The sequence below is a fragment of the Orbicella faveolata genome, unplaced genomic scaffold, assembly GCF_042242905.1.
Source record: "Orbicella faveolata isolate gen_17 unplaced genomic scaffold, um_ofav_v1 contig_1, whole genome shotgun sequence".
NCBI classification, from domain to species: Eukaryota; Metazoa; Cnidaria; class Anthozoa; order Scleractinia; family Merulinidae; genus Orbicella; species Orbicella faveolata.
This window is the reverse complement of record NW_028301536.1, coordinates 30,910,767-30,928,359: the sequence shown is the minus strand read 5'-3', so window position 1 is coordinate 30,928,359 and position 17,593 is coordinate 30,910,767. Positions and strand designations below refer to the sequence as shown.

The 17,593-nt window shown below is 37.4% G+C and overlaps 2 protein-coding genes across 3 annotated transcripts in view; both read right to left on the bottom strand.

Annotated features, from left to right (window-relative positions):
* The window catches only part of LOC110053585 (transient receptor potential cation channel subfamily A member 1-like), a 28,035-nt gene extending 22,105 nt beyond the window's left edge, over window positions 1-5,930 (bottom strand). Inside the window, exon 1 of one of the 2 annotated variants that reach the window (XM_089272211.1) lies at window positions 5,408-5,930. In XM_089272211.1, coding sequence (XP_089128337.1) covers window positions 5,408-5,458 — 51 coding nt within the window. In that variant the 5' untranslated portion in view covers window positions 5,459-5,930. Of the gene's footprint in view, window positions 1-1,188; window positions 4,726-5,407 lie in introns of those variants that run through there. The other variant, XM_089272207.1, reaches the window with a different exon arrangement.
* A 2,456-nt stretch (window positions 5,931-8,386) lies between these two features.
* LOC110053584 (ras-related protein Rab-11A) lies at window positions 8,387-16,596 on the bottom strand. Its single transcript, XM_020759836.2, has 6 exons — window positions 16,290-16,596; window positions 16,035-16,196; window positions 15,645-15,678; window positions 13,766-13,959; window positions 11,943-12,023; window positions 8,387-11,418 (listed from the first exon to the last, which is right to left on the bottom strand). The coding sequence occupies exons 1-6, from the start codon at window positions 16,327-16,329 to the stop codon at window positions 11,273-11,275; spliced, it is 657 nt and encodes a 218-aa protein (XP_020615495.1). The 5' UTR covers window positions 16,330-16,596; the 3' UTR covers window positions 8,387-11,272.
* Between the last annotated feature and the right edge of the window lie 997 nt (window positions 16,597-17,593).

Genomic DNA, 17,593 nt, shown 5'->3' with positions numbered 1-17,593 from the left:
GCAGCTTTTATGTGCTCTTAATTGATTTTTTGTGAACAAGGTCTAATACCTTTCACCTCAGAAGCCAATCACGACAATTTTACAATTAATGAGATGTGATTTTTGCGGCACAAAAAATTGGAAGTGATTTTAAAAATGAAACCATACCGGATTCGCAATATTCAGAGTGCAATAAGTAGTCGGCAAATATATGAGATTGGCTGTCATAACAACAGCATATATACAGAAGAGCATATTCAATCTGAATAAATAATTCAAAAGGAAACAAACAAATTACTCCTTGAATTCTCAGGCCAGCTCTAAAAGTTTGGTTTTGGAAATCTCTCGGGATACCTGATTTTTGGTTATTAAGCGTTTACTTCTTACAAGCCCGAGAATTCTTTGCACATATTTTTCACTTGAGTAAAGCGAGATTCAAAAACTTCCATGCGAAAAATAATATCACTCAATTTATTTGACATTCCTCGATTTCGAGCAACTCATCTATTGAAATATTCCGCTCTGATTCGTTATCCAGATTTTTCGTGTCGCACTAGGATAATTATGAAAGTTACATTCTTCTTTAAAACTGATCTATTTGACAACATTATTTCATATGAGTCATACGTTATGAAAGATAACAATTTTTGTTCCTCATTTTTTTCCCCAGAATTTTTCCAATTGTTTTCACCGATGCAAAACTGCAAACGGATGACGAAAATTATTCAAGCCAGCTTCTTGTTTACCTCCTCTGTACACTAACTTGCTTGCCAACTTGGTTATGTCCAGGATATATAAACAGATGGTATAAATTCCATGCGTACAATTGTCATCCAGATAACATTCTTCAATTTTGTTCAGAGGTAAACATTAATTTCCCTTGTTGCAATATATATTATTAATCTTTATCAGTAACGTTAAAGTGTGAACTATTATGGTCAAACCATGGACCCGTGCAGGAATTGAATCATCTAGAATATCTAAACTAAACTGAGAAATTAGTTTGCTTGCAGCGCAAATCGAGGCGAGGCAAAACGGACCTTCTTTGAGAGAAATAACAAAGATAAGCGATTATGCAATTGTTCCCCCAAAGCGAATACAACCGTCTTTGACTATCACAAGAGATTGAGATATTTGCATAAACTTAAACGATAGGACTAATGTATATTTCGCATGATACTTTGAGGGATACAATTTACTGTGTCTTACCTTCATATCGTAAGTATCGACTTCTTCTTCTTTTGCAAACAAATCCTTCACAAGAACCCGCCGGTTTACAATTTTGAGCAGCGATTGCGACCGCAACGGAATATCCCCATTAATCTCTGAGCCATATAAAACTGAGAGCGAATTTGCACTGTGACTTCTTTTCCTCAAAGCAGTTTTGTCAGCTTGGCCTGATTTCACCTGTTCGTAAGGAATATCATTCCCTCTTCCTATGTCTTGTGGAACAGACAGACATAAACTGTCATACTGAATCCGCTTCAAATGCGGTTGACACCGTCTTGATCTTGTTTTAAATCCGTCGTCCTGGTCGGTTTCTCCCAAGACGTCGTTGATTTTAACTCGCACCTCACATTCGTCCAGCGAGTCATTACAGTCATCAATTATGCCATCATCTGAGTCGGGTCTAACTCGCGCAATATACTTCACTTTACCCCAGTTTGTAGCCATTACATTGAGGTTAAAAGTAAATTAAAATATGTCTTCCAAGTAAATGCAGTTAAGGTATGATTTTCGACGAGTTGCGAGTTCGCTCATAAATTTAAAATTGGTCATACTTTGCGTGGTCAAATTCGCGAGGGAAAAAGTAGAGCGCTGATGTCGTACTTCTTCAAGCGGCACATTTACGTCGCTCTTCGCTCTCTCCTTACTTAGTAGACTTTGCGTCAACGAAAATTTCTCTTGGTCCTTAAGAATCAGAACTTCCTTTGAAAATTAAAATACAGCTAAGTCGAACATAGATATTTTTAGCTTCCATTATCTCTTGAGAAAGGTTTGTTTTCGTCAGGTAAAGTGCATGGAGATATGACCGAAGGCTATTGTGAATTATCTAAAAAAAAAAGATATATCTATACATACACGAATGACGTTTTACTTAAATCCCGCCGAAAATGAACCACAATTTGTCCAAGGTTAGAAAAACAAACATTGAAAGTTGTCTTAAACGTATGCATTTATTATACAAATCTACCCTTGTCAATTACACTGTGTAGTGGAGAAAGATCTCGCGCGCGCTTATTGGTCCGAATAATACAAATAGTCGTGATCAGCTGTCAGAATTAAACAAAGCCTATATCTTTCTCAATTGCTTCGTGAATAATTCGTATGTGAATTAACCTGGGTTTGTTGCGCAGAACAAAATCAAAACAACTGGTGAGTTTTTGAACTAAAACAGCGCCAGTTTGACGGATAAGACCCAGATTACTCCTCAAAGTTAAATAGCGCGCGCAGAGTGGAACATGAGATCAGCAGCACAAAGAGCCAGAGAAATTTTTAAAAAATCGATGGTCCTTAATCGGTCCTTGGGTGGCGAAATGCTTTGCCTCGCGGGTTCAAAGACGAGACGTTGCGCAAGAGATGACGTAGTTCGTGTCTTCTTAACAACGCATGTGTGCTCAAAGAGAAAAGTGGTTGCCATGGTTGTCTGTCTTGGCTAAGAGACAAGATGAAAATGCGAGACAACTGGTCTATTTCTGCCAATTCATACGGACGGTAAATCTAAATCCGTCGGCGTAGTTAAATTATTGAACGATGTATAGCGATGTATTATAGTGGTCAGCTCTCCTCCGAACTCAACTGCCCACAAATGAACGCATTTCGGATGCATTCATGAATGAATAACAAGGCTTTTTATCTTTCCAAACACGATAAAAGGTAAATTAATCATATTATTATGTTTCCGTCCCCAATCACTCTCTGAAGAGATAAATTAAGCTTCATTTTGTTTTAAGCATTGAGCAATACCTTGGAAAATAACGCTACAAATAGATAATACGGAGTTGGAACCTGCAATCGCTAAGAAAGCGCAGATTATGCCCTGCGCCAAATGCTCTGAGAACATCTGTTGAGCTTAAAACGAAAACAGTGCTTAATTCAATTCTTAATTTAGTATATTTATCAGTGAAGACAGAATAACAATAATGTGGTAATCTGGTGTGAAGATCAGTAAATTTCATCAATTTCGCGTGAAATGCCGTCTTAGATAGTTTTTCCCAGTATTTGCTGGGCAACAATGAACAGCTCTCACGAGATGATGAAAATATATTCTACATAGATAATAACAATAAGCACACCTTCGGATTAATATCCCTACGTAAGCATTCTTCATAAACTAGCTATAATTACCAAACCAACTGTGTCACGTATAAAAATATAAAAACTCGAATAAGCGTCCATCATAAGTGTTGGTGTGCCGTGTGAAATATATCTACATTAGCTTTGTCGTCATTTTACTTGTTTTCCGAACCCTTAAGTTTGTGCTGTATATTTTTCTCAAACTTCACAAACTGGTAATCTGCTTAACAAAGAAAAACAGTACTTTTTTAGCCAACGTAGAAGATTTTTTTGTGAAAACCGAAAATGTGTTGGGTAAATGTATGCCACTGTCTGTTCTTCATATCATTTCTTTCTCTTCTCTCTTCTCATTGCCATGCAGATCAGTTTGTCGGATATTTTTCTTATTGTATCAGGTGTAAACACAGAATAGTCAAGAAATTCTTAGGCGTTAATTGTCAGTTGTGTGTGCAGTTTAAATCGATTGAAAAACTTTCACCAACCAAATTGATTTGCTTGTTATGTATATCCCAGCAGGGTAAAAGTTCACCGTACAGATCTATCTCGCCCCGTTTGTTCGTCAAAAACTATATTTATAAATTAAGGTAAACGATTATTTATCACGTGGCAGCAACTTTGGTGCCTTTTAAGTCGCGACCCATCCTTATCTAAATCTTTGTCAATTCCCTGACTATATAGCATTCATTTCTGAGGGGAAATTGAGAGCAAGCAATTTCTTCCTGAGATGTTTTTAAAGATTCTTCTCTTCTTTTTATTCATTAACAGTTAACCCCGTTTGCATCAATTGCAACAGATCGCGAAAGACGCGCGAGAACTACGCGAATGTCCTCGCGAGACGTTAGTTTTTCGGTCTGTCGCTGACGGTATATACCAGTAGATTATTTTACCTCCCTAGAATCAAAATGTTTGATTTAAATCATCTTGATCTAACATAGTCTGCTTAGCTGCGGTCAATCAGTTGCATGGTGGGAAAATCTTATATGTACTCCATAAGTTTTAAAATTGTTCGAAGTCAGCTTTTCCTCGTGTGTACTCCTCTATGCACGCACTTGAGCGTTCAGCTGAGGCAGTAATTTGTCTGGCCATACGGTGCATATACTTTGTGTTTCAAGAAAGCTTTTGCTTAGCCATGTAGAACTGTATAACCTCATCGAACGCACGTGATGATTACTTGGTTTAATTTCTCGTCTCAATAAAATCCGCTCCATAGTTACTGAAAAATCCCCGTTCGCTAAAACTTAACCACAGTGGACTGTACTGATATAACACAACCAGAAGCCATCTTGAACAGACAGCTGAACGTTTGTTATGGTTATTTGAAAGGTTTAGTCCGGTCTATGAATAAAATAAAATAATTCTTCAGGTTGAAATTGCTAGTTTTGGGTCCCATTCATAGGACGAAAACAAATAGAGGCGCTAAATAATTGAAGCAAACAAAAATAATAGTAAGACCGCAATTCAAAGAAAGACCGTGACGACCAATGTATCGCAATTCTTATAGTCTGTTTCCAAGAAACGCTTAAGACAGATTACTTTCTCTAGTTCCGTACCCCAAGTTATATTCCGGGGGAATTTCGGGTTTTGTATATATACCGCTCAATCTTGACACGATCGATTATTCCCAGAAATTCATCGGCGAAAATCAAATGGATGAGCGCAACACAAACCATCTGCTCTTTACAGCAGATAAGCAGATGCAAAATTGCATTTAGGATAAGCTGGAAAGCATAATGTTCTTTTACTCAAGTAAAACACTTTAACCCCTACAAGTTTGGTTCTTCGACGGCTTGTAGAACTGCTTTTTTCGTGTTTTCAAAACTAAGCTTCTTTTTCCTGGAAGTAACGAAAGAGTTTCCGTCAAAAACACGATTTCGCCAACTGATGACCCTTCAATGCGGTTATAAATGTTATTCGTTACGAGAATCAAATAAAATGAACTCAATGTAGTGGGGCAGCCATCTGTATAAATAGGTTAAAGAACTAAATTCACGAATACGCCACCGAAATATTCGGTCTGGTAGACATACAATTCACATTTGAGGAAAAAAAAACATATCCAACCGTCTTCAAGGTATACTTCGGACTAAGAGACGCGTTAAACACATTACGGTTTTACAAATATAAATCCTACCTTTCTTGTAAAACTTAGCCTCTTTGAGCGAAGATACCGCGAGGCCCTCATTCTTCAAGACCCAGGACTCGGCGATTTCCCCGTGTCATGATTTTGTACTGACAAAGCGAAAGAAGTCCTACGATGACATAAACACGACAAGCGAATTGTAACGAAAGGTTTTATGTGTAACGGGATCTCAAAAGTCATGAAGTCAGGCTTCATAAGACAGCGACATCCCTCTGCCGACGATTACTGTCACAGCTGAGATCCTGTAGAATTATCCACTACAACCAGAAAGCCTCAACGAAGAAAGACGCTCTTTGACAATCTGCCATGTTGTATGTATGTGCCGATGAACGCGTGTTTTTTTAAGAAACTCTGTAAGCCAGTGCGGTAGAAGCAGTGGACAGTTCAAAGTGAGAACATTGTTACGAGATTAAACATTGCCTAAAATTATCTCGTATTGAGTTCTTTTGCTTGGAGATGCAAATAATCAGCGGCGAACTTATCAACGAGGCGACACGTGAAAAAGATCAACTCAACCGGAAAAAAGAAGCTTTTTGTGAGTTTCAAGCAGGCATTTCTATTGGCTGTTAAAATATTGACGGTGCCTTTTTTCCCTGAATAAATCGGTATGAAGTTAACGTGTTATTCAAAACCCCCTAAGGAGCATGGTTCCCTTTTAATTCTATTTACAAGCCATTTTTCGTTTCAAAGTCTTCTTTTGTCAATGCGGACCATTAGATTAATTCACGCTCTTGTCCATTAAGGCGCATATTAACACCCACGAATGTAAACATGAATCTAGCCCGGTGATTTGACCGGAAAACAGGTGTTAAACCTGTTTCACCTGAAATATAAGGGAAATTTTCAGCATATTACTGAGGACAAACACGGTAGGAAATACAACGTTGATTCACTTTAGCTCAGATTGTTAAAATAATAATAGCACAGGCATATAATAAATATACAGTAATCGTTTTTCTGCTCATTGAAGAGTGGGATGGATGAGGTGATGGGGTGTAGGGGATTGCAACTTGTTTGAGGTTAGGGGTAAGGAGACCAAAGAAAACCCAAAGAATGAGAAAAATAAGAATCCTGTGGAAAATGAAGTCTGTTAGCTTGGCCATAAAAGGGTGAAATCCTCTTGTGAAACGAAGCTCCTCGTTGTCAGTTGATGTGTGTCCGAGGTGGGAGGCTATCTTTCATCGCGTAGAATGCCTATTGTTCTCGGGACATTTACTTGCAGTCGAATAAAAATTATAGGTCTGTAATATTAGCAGCGAAGCGTAAACAGGGACGCTCTGATTGGTCAAAGATCACGTACCCTTTCTTCTCTTAATCAGGGCATTTCACGACACGCAAACATTCAAATTTGCCGCTTCGCCGGTCATGAATAATTAATAATGTCCAGGCATTCTACCCGATGTCCTGTATTTCCAGGGAATAGGAGGCCACTCAAACAGCAAATTCGGAGGAAGTGACAGTGCCGCTTATAAAATGAACTGGACCATGTATAAATGTTTGATGGATGTGGTATAACGTGATAAAATTTCAAAGGATAATAATGCATGAAGATCGGACAAACAGTATATCAGATGTAATACATCCCACTAGGTCTTGCACAGCCATGACTCACTCGGTCGGCATCACTCTCAGCCGTGCAAGTTGATTTACGCGATTAAAAGAGTATAGCCATTCAAACGAACGTCATACTGCCTGCGCTCAGCGTTCTGATACTCTTAGCGTTGTCTCCAATAACCTGCGCCCTCTAGTCGCTTGAATCTTGATTAATGTAACAATCCCAGTCAAGGCATTAAATCTTATCACAGCGTTGCCGCAGTCATTGCGAGAAGTGCTAGATTCGACTTCGTGCGTGGCTTGTTGCAACGAAAACTTCGCGAGCGGCATTCTTTTCCAGGTGTTAGGCAGTTTCTCTAGCTAGTCTTCGTACTCCCAAGCATGGCGCGGCTCAAAACCTAATATCAGTAGCCAGTATCTGTCCCTTTGTACCTAGGTCCTGGGCAGGGAGTGATGAGCTCTAAACTTCAGCTCGCGATATAGTCACGTGATACGGGTCAGCGGATACCCTGTTTTAACAGGTGTCAATAGACCATTACATGGATGTCCAATTTAAAAAATGTACGCTGTAAATCAAGGCTGCATGTCTCGGTCAACTATTACCATGGCCGCCATGTTGTGCGACTTCTGGGTTAGGGTTAGGGTTAATGTTGCGCGACTTCGTCGTCGTGCGCACGATCCCACGAGCAATACCGCTAGCCATGGCGACCAAGAGAAAAGCAGTTCGTGGATTCCAATGAGAATGGTGCTCCGCTATTTTGTCTAGAGCAAACCTCAACGTTGTTTTTATAGAAAGAAGGTTGGGCTTCGCGGGGTCTATCAACGGACCCCTGGAGGGATTTATTGCGCGAGTGCTTCGTTTCAACCGCGAGGAGAATGAGAATTAACAAAATTGCAAAGTTGGTTGCACGACAAATTTCCCAGTGTAGCAGCACCTCAACAGTGTTCTGTAATGTGATATTTTTTCCCCAACTTGAACTGAACTGAACTTGAACTGAAAAGGTTACGTTTTAGAAACAAAAGAGTCAAAACTAAATCTGAAAAAAAAAATCTGAAAATAAATCTGAAAATAAAAAATTAAACATTTCGCCACCTCTTACACCCATCGAGGACACTCACAAACATTGGGGTCCTGAGACTGCAAAGTGCGGACTGGAAATAATTTTCGTAATTCCCGCCAAAATGCTCCAAAATTTCCATGGTTCATTATGTACGTGAAAGGGCTCCTGTGAAATTTCTTGACGAGGTAATGTATTCCAACGGCATAATTTAAAACTAAACACTGAACCATGTTAATTTGCTCCAAACTGGTACTTTTTAACTTTTATTCGGTTTCCAGAAGTTCTTTCAATGGACCAATTTCATCTTTAATATGGTGTATAGACTGGAATGTATGTATACGCTTACAAAAATACGTCAAAGTTGACAAATCATTTATTATACATTTACGTAATTAACTTTAAAACACTAATAACTGTGCAGTGACGAAGGACCTCCTCAAGTGGATAATGAATTGTCATCTTTGGGAAAATATGACGTGAAAAAAAAAAAAATGCGGCATACATGTTCATTCAGCCTTCTATGTAGCATGAAAAAGTCCATTTCATTGCAAGCCACAGAAACTACTATAATTACTGAAATCAATCAATGCCATGTCTTGGTTCGTCACCAAACAAACAAGGCACGATTTTACGTAATGTATTCATGTGAAGTTCTACTATTGCTCTTAAGATAGCAACGTTAATGTTATTACTGGAACAGCCTTCTCATGCTTTACTCATGAAGGTTCTGTAGAAAACAGCGGCAACAAGTAATTGTAAAAGTAAAGGTGAACCTCGGTTACTGTTACAATCTGAGATGCCCGGAAACACTCACGTGGTACAATACGTTCAAAACAAAGGTTAAAAAAAAAAAGGTTCAAATGTTGTTTTTAGTGGTCAATGCGCTTAGCTACACCCAGCTAGTTGTACACGGAATTCTATTACAAGGTTTATACAGAAGCTGACATAAGGGAGACATATCACTTGTGCCATTGTTTATTTACATGTAGAAGCAATTGAAGTGCAAAGCAACAACATTTATTGTAAAATTATAGTTAATGTAAAATACTTTGCCATTCATTTAATTAAGCATATTCATTTAATTAAGCATGTTGACATGGGGGCTCATACAGAAATTCTTCAAGAACGCGCCTTCTGTAACGTGTATACCAAACCAGTAAATAGTGTCTTTGGCTTTTTTAGCAGCTCCACTCCGGTATTATGTGAATGTTACTTGATAATTCTTTTACAGTGGAGACTACCATTAATTAAAAAACAGTAATACTTTCACTCTAGTATTCACTGGTGTGGTGTACATTACATGTAAAACAGTGTATATTGAAATGTGAAGTTGGTAAATGATTGAGAACATTCATCAGGTATTCTCCATCATTCACCAACTCATTCTTTTGATGCACCTATCCACAAGGGAAAGTCTATCTCAAGAGAGAAAAACATGCACAAGAAAATACCACCTGCACACGCTAGTTCAATAGACACAGCCAGCCATGTGACTATCAGGTGTTACTACAGCCACTTTGTTTTGGAAACAACAAAATCTTGCTTAGAAAGTTTCTTTATTTACCCCAATAATGGAATTAGTCTTCAGTGGCAGTAGAAAGGAGCATGAGCTTCCACTCTACATGTACCTCATTTAATAATCAACAATCCTGACAATTACACTTAGGTACCATCTTGCTCTAGCTACATGGAACTTAAGCCTACTTTCTACATAATTGCTGTTAGCAACACAGCTGAGCACTTGTGCCACTAAATTCCTGTTTCATTTTAAATGTCAACTGATAAGTACGAACACAAACGTGACCTGAAGGCATGCCACCGCCAATTTTCTCCTCTATCATTTACTCATCTTTGCATAACAGCCTAAGTCACCTTGAACATACACAAACTCTTCTCTGTAATTCACCTCACCAACAGGTTATGAACGATTGTTACTAAAGTATCAAATTCGCAAGAATGAGCTGGCAGTGCACAAGAGATAATATACCAAATCGCTGTCAACAAAACAAGATACCATGTACATGTGCCTTTTCAAAATCACATTTTTCATGCATCAAGGTTGATACACAGAATACAATGGACAATGCTTCAAGCAGCCCAGAATTAATAATACTAATAATTATAATAATCAGTTCTGAGACATTTAACAAAATTTCATTAGTAGCATTTCTCGAGTTCCAAAATATATGCAAATAAGCTTTTGCTTCCCTATGATTGCTACATCATGACTACATCATGACATACTACGAATAAAGATGACAGTGACTTCTGAGCTCCTTACTCTTACTACAGAACATGACTGCCAAAGGGTTAACACTAATCTCTGCACCCTGATCTTGTGTCTTATATGCCACATGAAATATGAAATCCAAGAATATGTTCAGGCTTTTCAAAAGCACAGTTTTGACATACACTTGTGTGTATTGACTGAATCCTGTCAACAATAGATCTTTCCCGCATTCCAACAAACAATAGCATCGAGTCGAGGTCAGGGTGGACAAAAATACACCAAATGTATGAAAACGTCCACCCCAACCTCGCTCTGGTGCTATTATTCGAACGCAATGAAGTGGAATGCGGGAAAGGTCTATTCCATGCAGCTGAGAGGAATATCAGTTGACAGTTCAACAATCTAACATTCCCCCAACACTCTGCTTCACTCAATTATTAGTACTTATTTGATCTTAATTTCTGAGAGCAATCAACACCCAATTTCTCCTCACAATACCACACAAAATACAGGTGCACAGTTTGAGAGAATTGTTTTCAAACTGATAAACACCAAAGAAAAAATTAACTTGATATTTAAACAAATTCTCCCAACCAGTACATCATGAAATGCACGGAAATCAGAAATGGGAATTTGCATGTTGATGCTAAGACTTACAATGTACAAGCATGCAGGGGATACCATCTCACAAGTGTACACATGTGAGTTGGTGTGCTCTTAAAGAAAACGTATACATTGTCTTTTGAGGGTCCTTTCAATTTTGCAATGCATTTACACCATTAAAAATCACTGAAAGTTGCTCAACATACAGTGAAGTCCCACATTTAACAGCATTTCAACACAAATTAAACAATAAATTTTCCAGTCTTTGTTCTAGACTATTCATTTCTAACATTAATATGCTAATGATGAAATATGCAATACCTTTGAAGAAAGGTCTTGCTTGTAGTAAACAGAAGGACTTACAGTCCAATATGTATTTCTGCAACAATAGACTAAAACTTCTGTAATCTAAGCGTTACAACATTGAACTTTCTTTTTATGGTCAGCCTCTGTGGTAGGAGATACAGTAATAGTCTGCACGTTGTTACTTGGTTGGTTTCCATCTGAACCTGGGGAATCGTGGATTTGCTTTTGGGATACAATGTGGTAGATTTCTGAACGATAAAAATATATAAATATCATAATTAAATAATATTGACAAATTGTTGACTCTAGGAACTTCAACATGTTCAAGATAAAGTTGCAGGCTAATGGCTGATTGAGAATTGTACGTAGTGATCACATTATCCACAAACACCACTTGCATTTTATCAAGTTTCAGATATGAACAAAACACCTGCTGTTAAGTCAAAAAACCTCATTACTGCATGTCTGTTACAAAGCCTTAGCATTAAACATGGTAACCTTAAAGCAATGTACAAGTTACAAATACAACAGCTGTATGTTCAAAGTACTAAATTTGTAATGGTCAATATAGTAAACATGGCTACATTTAGGACCACACAATCACTCTATCACACATTACAAATAAAGAAACTGCCAACATATTGGAAGCCAAAGAGAGACAAAAATATGAAACAAGATGTCATTGACTGGGTTGAAGATAAAACTTAGCTTTCAATTGATAAATGTATCAAATTTGATCACTTTAAGCACTTTGTCCGTCAACTATACTGACCTGTTAGAATATTGTGAAATGCCACCTCCACATTTGTTGAATCTAGCGCTGATGTTTCAATAAATGAAAGACCATTTTTTTCTAAAAGTAGTCAAAAAGATAATCATAATTAATGATTACTTTTACCATAAAATTTACATGTAACAGCATCACACATGATGTTCATGTACATTAATGATAATCAATTGCTACAACTACATGTACAGCACAATGTACAGTTAAACTTATTTTATGCTGATAAAAACTAGAGAAGCCAAATTACATTCAAGATAGTGCCTGCTAGATTGCTCATGCACAGTGTTCATGAGATATGGCCAACACTGCCACAATGATAAACAATGTTAACAAACAAGTCAAATTTATAAGCACCATAAATGTACAAAAAAATAAATTATCAGGCAAAAATACAGTTTGAAAATGTTGCACTCAATTTCTGATCTCACCCAACTCTTGATTTCAGTTATATGTGGTCTGCTTTCTGCAGGTTAGTTAATTCTTTTTTTCAATTTATCTCTAGTCCACACTTATTACCAAAAGTGGCAAGAAAAGTACAGTCAAACCCCTATTAAGGTGGCTCCCTACAGTTTTACAATCAAAGGCACACTGAGGACTAAAGTTTTAGTAATCTGGCACACTAAAAAAAAAGGTCTACTTTTTTTCAATAGTTTATGACGTCAACATGAGTACAAAAAACAAAACTGAAAGTGAATTTTCTTGAATTGCCTTCCGTGAAATTCCACAAAATTTGGCAGACTGGTAATGAATATTTTGCTTTAGTTGGAGTTCATTTTTCAGGGAAATCTATCAGACCAGTTTTTCCAGAGCAGCAAAAGACATAAATCTGCAAAACATCTAAAAAACTGCCTTACAAACCCTACATTTTTGGAAGTTTAAAATTCTTATCCTGCCATACTCGATGTACTTTGAAAATTTTGGAAGATTTTACCAAACAAAATTCAAGAAAATTGCAAATAAAGCCATACAAATGGTAAAAAAAACATTTGTTTGGGTATTTGTAATTCAACACTAAATGCCTAGATTTAAAAAATAGTGAAACACTATTTCATCAGTGCTTATTACATTTGATAAGTTTGACAGGACTGTTGTTGGTCATCCCACAGGGGATTTTCTTTCTTCTTTACCCCTATCTAGTTTTGGAAAAGGCCACGGCAGATGAGAGTCTGATAAAGAAAGTCACCATACACACTCATACACAGGTTTATCATTGTATTCACATGATTCCATGTTGCCATAAAACATGCTTGTATTTGAATAAATTGATGTTTCTACTAGACTTCATGCTGATTCCTGACAAAGCCCTATTTACAGTAGCAGCCAACCTCAATTAAGAGGCCCCCTTCCATTTCCCCAAGGGTGGCCAGTTAATAAGGGTTTGACTGTTACTCAAAAGAAAAAGAACCACATGAAATCAAAATTTAACTGAGATCTAAAATTAACTACAACATATAAACTGTACCAAAGAAGCGATTATAACTTCCTCGATTTCACCTCAAAACTAGATATTAAGATTTCCTATTTTAACTTTGATTAAGCTGTTGCCAATCAATTTCACATGCCTGGTAAAAGATAAAATGATGAATTACTTATTGACTTAGTTGGTATTTTGGAAAAATTCATTTCCAGTTTTTCAATTCTCAGAAAAAAATAATCAAGAACCACAGATTTGAGTAGACTAAAGCTTTAGGATTCTTCAAATCAGTGCTGAATTACACCATTTCAGTGAACAGCTACCAAAAACAAATAAATGTTAGGAAGATACAACATCAAATCTAAATACCAGGATTGAAATTCTATACACATACCTGCGAATGCTTTTGCCTCATCTGTTGGAACAGCTCTAAGATGGCGAAGATCACTTTTGTTACCCACAAGCATTATAACAATGTTACTATCAGCATGATCCCGAAGTTCCTTCAGCCACCTTTCCACATTTTCGTATGTCAAGTGCTTAGCAATATCATAAACCAGAAGGGCACCTACAGCTCCCCTGTAATACCTGTTATATATTACAACAAAATGAAAAAGATCGTCACAAGTCCAAATGGGAAAAAAAAAAAGCTCTGTTGTTATTTAGCTGGAGTTCAGTTGAATCTAACGCACATTCTGGTTGATTTATGGTCATGTAGCAATGGCTTAATCTCAAAGTCTTAATCGTAAAGTCACCCCACAAGTGACAATTAAGCAAGTGTAACCTGCTCTCCCACTAACCAGAGGTTACTTGGACTAGGGGATGCCCTTCTTCCCTTAATATTCCCTTAATACTCTACACTAAGATCTATGTATAATAACTGTTTCCCTAAGGACCAGTTATTACGCACATATTATCACATGCACGTAAGTATTTTTTGTCATCATTGCCCAAGGCCTTGTTGTTAACTTATCAAATAAGAATGCACCAAAATTGATTTTCATGTACAAAGGACAATCTGAAAAAAACAGACTCTTCTCTGATCTTTGGTTTCAAAAGGTCAAAGTACTAAATAATTACATCACCACAAAGCAGACATGAAGTATGTTGTTGTTTCAATTTGTTTTTGGCTTGAAATTCTATAAACCAAGCACCAGTTGTTCGAAGGCTGGATAATGTTATCCGCCAATTAAATCACTATCCAGTGCATAAGTGTTAACAAAACAAACCACACTTTCCACTGCATAGTGATTTATCTGGTGGATAGTGTTTTCCACCTTTCAAACAACCTGGGCCAGTTGGATTGCCATGTTCCTGTTTTTCACATGGAAATGGCATACACTTGTGCATAAATCCAAAAATAATTATCTAATAATCTCAAACCCAAAAACAAATGAAAATTTATATTTGCATTTGAAGTAAAGAGCACTTGACATGTAGTTGGATTAGATGAAAGCTTGATCAAGTATTCTTCATTCCCATTAAAAGTTTGGTTGAATCACAGCTGACTGTCACAAAGTTTTGAAGTAGGCAGCTTTATTGTTGGATTAAAGAGCTGATTGTGTCATCTTTTTTCTAAAAAATTAGAAAACTAGCTCAAAAGAGAAGCTGGCTGAGCTCAAGAAGTAGATGGTGATTTTCAGTGGCAGTTGGCTACTTTTGACAGCTCTGCAGCCTAATAGATTTTAACTGTCAGAAACAAAATGGTTCCTAAATACAGCTGCATGTCATTTTCAACAGTGCCCAATATCAATATCACATCCTTTACCTGTGGAGCAAATTTTGGCAACAATAAAAAAACTGTCAACCAAAGTTCCACATAGCATGCAATATATTGGATCAAATGCAAACTTTTTAATCACATAAACTTACATGTACATGTATTCACAAGCTACACTGACATGATTCTTACAAGCAAGAAATACTTCATTGACAGGCAAGAAATATTGATTAGGTCTGTATAGGTCTATATAGCTGTAGCTTTTACTGTAGAATTATTAAATTTGAAAATACACTCACATTGTGCATGTATTTTAACACATTTCAAATTATGATACCAAGAAATTGTGGAGGGACAAGTAAAAATGTATAACCAGTTATGAATATGCACAACCACCATATTCTAACATGCTCTTCGTCCATTAAACACTTCAAATAATTATTATGATACATTCCATAATGAAGCATAAATTTGGTTGACAATAATGACAGTTAACCTTCTCACTTCATAATGACAATTACATGTGAAGTTGAGACATACGATTAAAACTTACGCGCTTGTTATGGCTCTGTATCGTTCTTGCCCAGCTATGAAACAAAGTGTGAAAAGTGAAACGAATAAATGTTACCATTTCGTGATCGATATTGAACACTTGCACAAAGGCAGTTTCAACGAGATCAAAGAAATCTGTACATTACACTACATGTATTTTGCCGTATAAAAATGACACCGCTTTACGCCCAGGCTTTTTACAAAATGATGCATTGCCCTTATTTCTGGGTTTAAATCTTGCGGAAAACCAAAGCTACCAATGGCTTCCGGGAGGAGCTATGAAACAACTCCCCCTTGCGCCTTGGAAAGTTACACCAGTTCAAAAGATCGACCGAACTCACAAGCACAAACAAACGAACAACTGGTACACAAAATGCCAATGTCGTCTCACCAGTGTCCCAGATTTGGGCCTTGATAGTTTTTCCATCAACTTGTATACTTCTGGTAGCAAATTCTACACCAATTGTGGACTTGGACTCCAAATTAAATTCGTTTCTCGTGAACCGAGACAGCAAATTTGACTTTCCAACACCAGAGTCGCCTATGAGAACAACTGTTAAGAACGAACCACAACATTAGTCATATTAGTCTACAACTGAAGAAATATTCCAGCCGAAAGCATAAACATTACTTATTACGTCAATACCTTTAAAAAGATAGTCGTATTCATCATCCTTCGTCCCCATTGCGGTAAATTTCAGTTAATCCTAGATAAATAATACGTCTTTCAAATCCTGCGTCTCTTATCACGGCCTCCTGCTCCGAATATTTTTTGGCAGCCCAAAATAGCTGGATGAGATTGAAAAGAAGACAATCACAAGGCTTGATGGCGAAAAAATCAAGAACGAAACCAGAGGATGACAGGGATTTTCGATAGATTGCAGTTTACACTAACGGGCCGAAGCGATACAAAATGGCCGCCCTTTAGGACTCGGCTTATGCTTCCAAATTTGGAAATGATGTAAGCGCCTGGGAACGAGTCTCGTTGTCATGTCTCACGAAGTTTTTTTCCGGCTTCATTTTTAATGTCACGCCAGTAGTCACGCCAGTACGCTTTCCACGGAAAAACAACCGAACGTTACTTCTAAATTTAATCACCTCAAGCAAGAATAATTTTCCCTAGTATAATTGAGAATTCCGTGGGGAAAAACTATGAAAACGAACTTAGAAAAGCGAAAATAATGATTCGGTGTGAGTTGTTTTACTTGATCGCTGACTATAGATATCATGACAGATATTTTTAACATAGTTCTTTCTTCTTCTTTAACAAGAAGTTCGCATCATTCATCATTCACCCGGTACCTATATAAATGCTCGCAAGTGAAGCTCAGGTTCCTCGCAAGGGCACTCCACGCATCGATTTGCACGTACTTGGGAGGCTGTGTGGAGGAAGCCTGGGGGTGGGGTGGGGGTGGGGTGGTTAACTTCCGGTTTCAAGCACGAAGTTTAACAAAATTCACGTGTCACGTATACTTTTAGAGGCGTTTAAAAATGGCTTTTCATAAATTCACGAACCACGTAAGTCTTTTACTTGCTTTTCACACGTCACACACTCATTTTCGCCCTCATCGGGTGTGTCACGCACAAAGGCTTAGCCATGGTCTTTGTGAGCAGCCTTGCTGTCTAAAATTTAAGGTGACTGGAAACAGCTTCCAGAATTTTTCAGCATTTCTACTGTGATGGATGAATGCTTTTTCCCATTTTCAGTTACCATTACAAAAGACATTTTCTTCACGTTACAAGTTGCCATAGCAACGGTCTAAACTATCAAAAACACCTTAAATTTTATTATCCGAGCTTGTTGACCTACAGTTTGTATTACCAAATTTTTATCAGCGCCAGTCATGGTTCAACTTTAAACAGGTTTCAAACAGTTGTGGGGACCCATGCATTGGTTTGATGCCAGTATTTATCGACTATTATACCAGTAATGTCAACGATTAACTGAAA

What these genes read in the sequence shown, in the direction of transcription:
- LOC110053584 (XM_020759836.2), bottom strand. Translation starts at nt 16,329, where the DNA reads ATGGGGACGAAGGATGATGAATACGACTATCTTTTTAAAG. An exon ending in ATACGACTATCTTTTTAAAG is followed by an intron (nt 16,197 to 16,289) that starts GTATTGACGTAA and finishes CGTTCTTAACAG; the next exon opens with TTGTTCTCATAGGCGACTCT. An exon ending in TACAGAGCCATAACAAGCGC is followed by an intron (nt 13,960 to 15,644) that starts GTAAGTTTTAAT and finishes AATATATAACAG; the next exon opens with GTATTACAGGGGAGCTGTAG.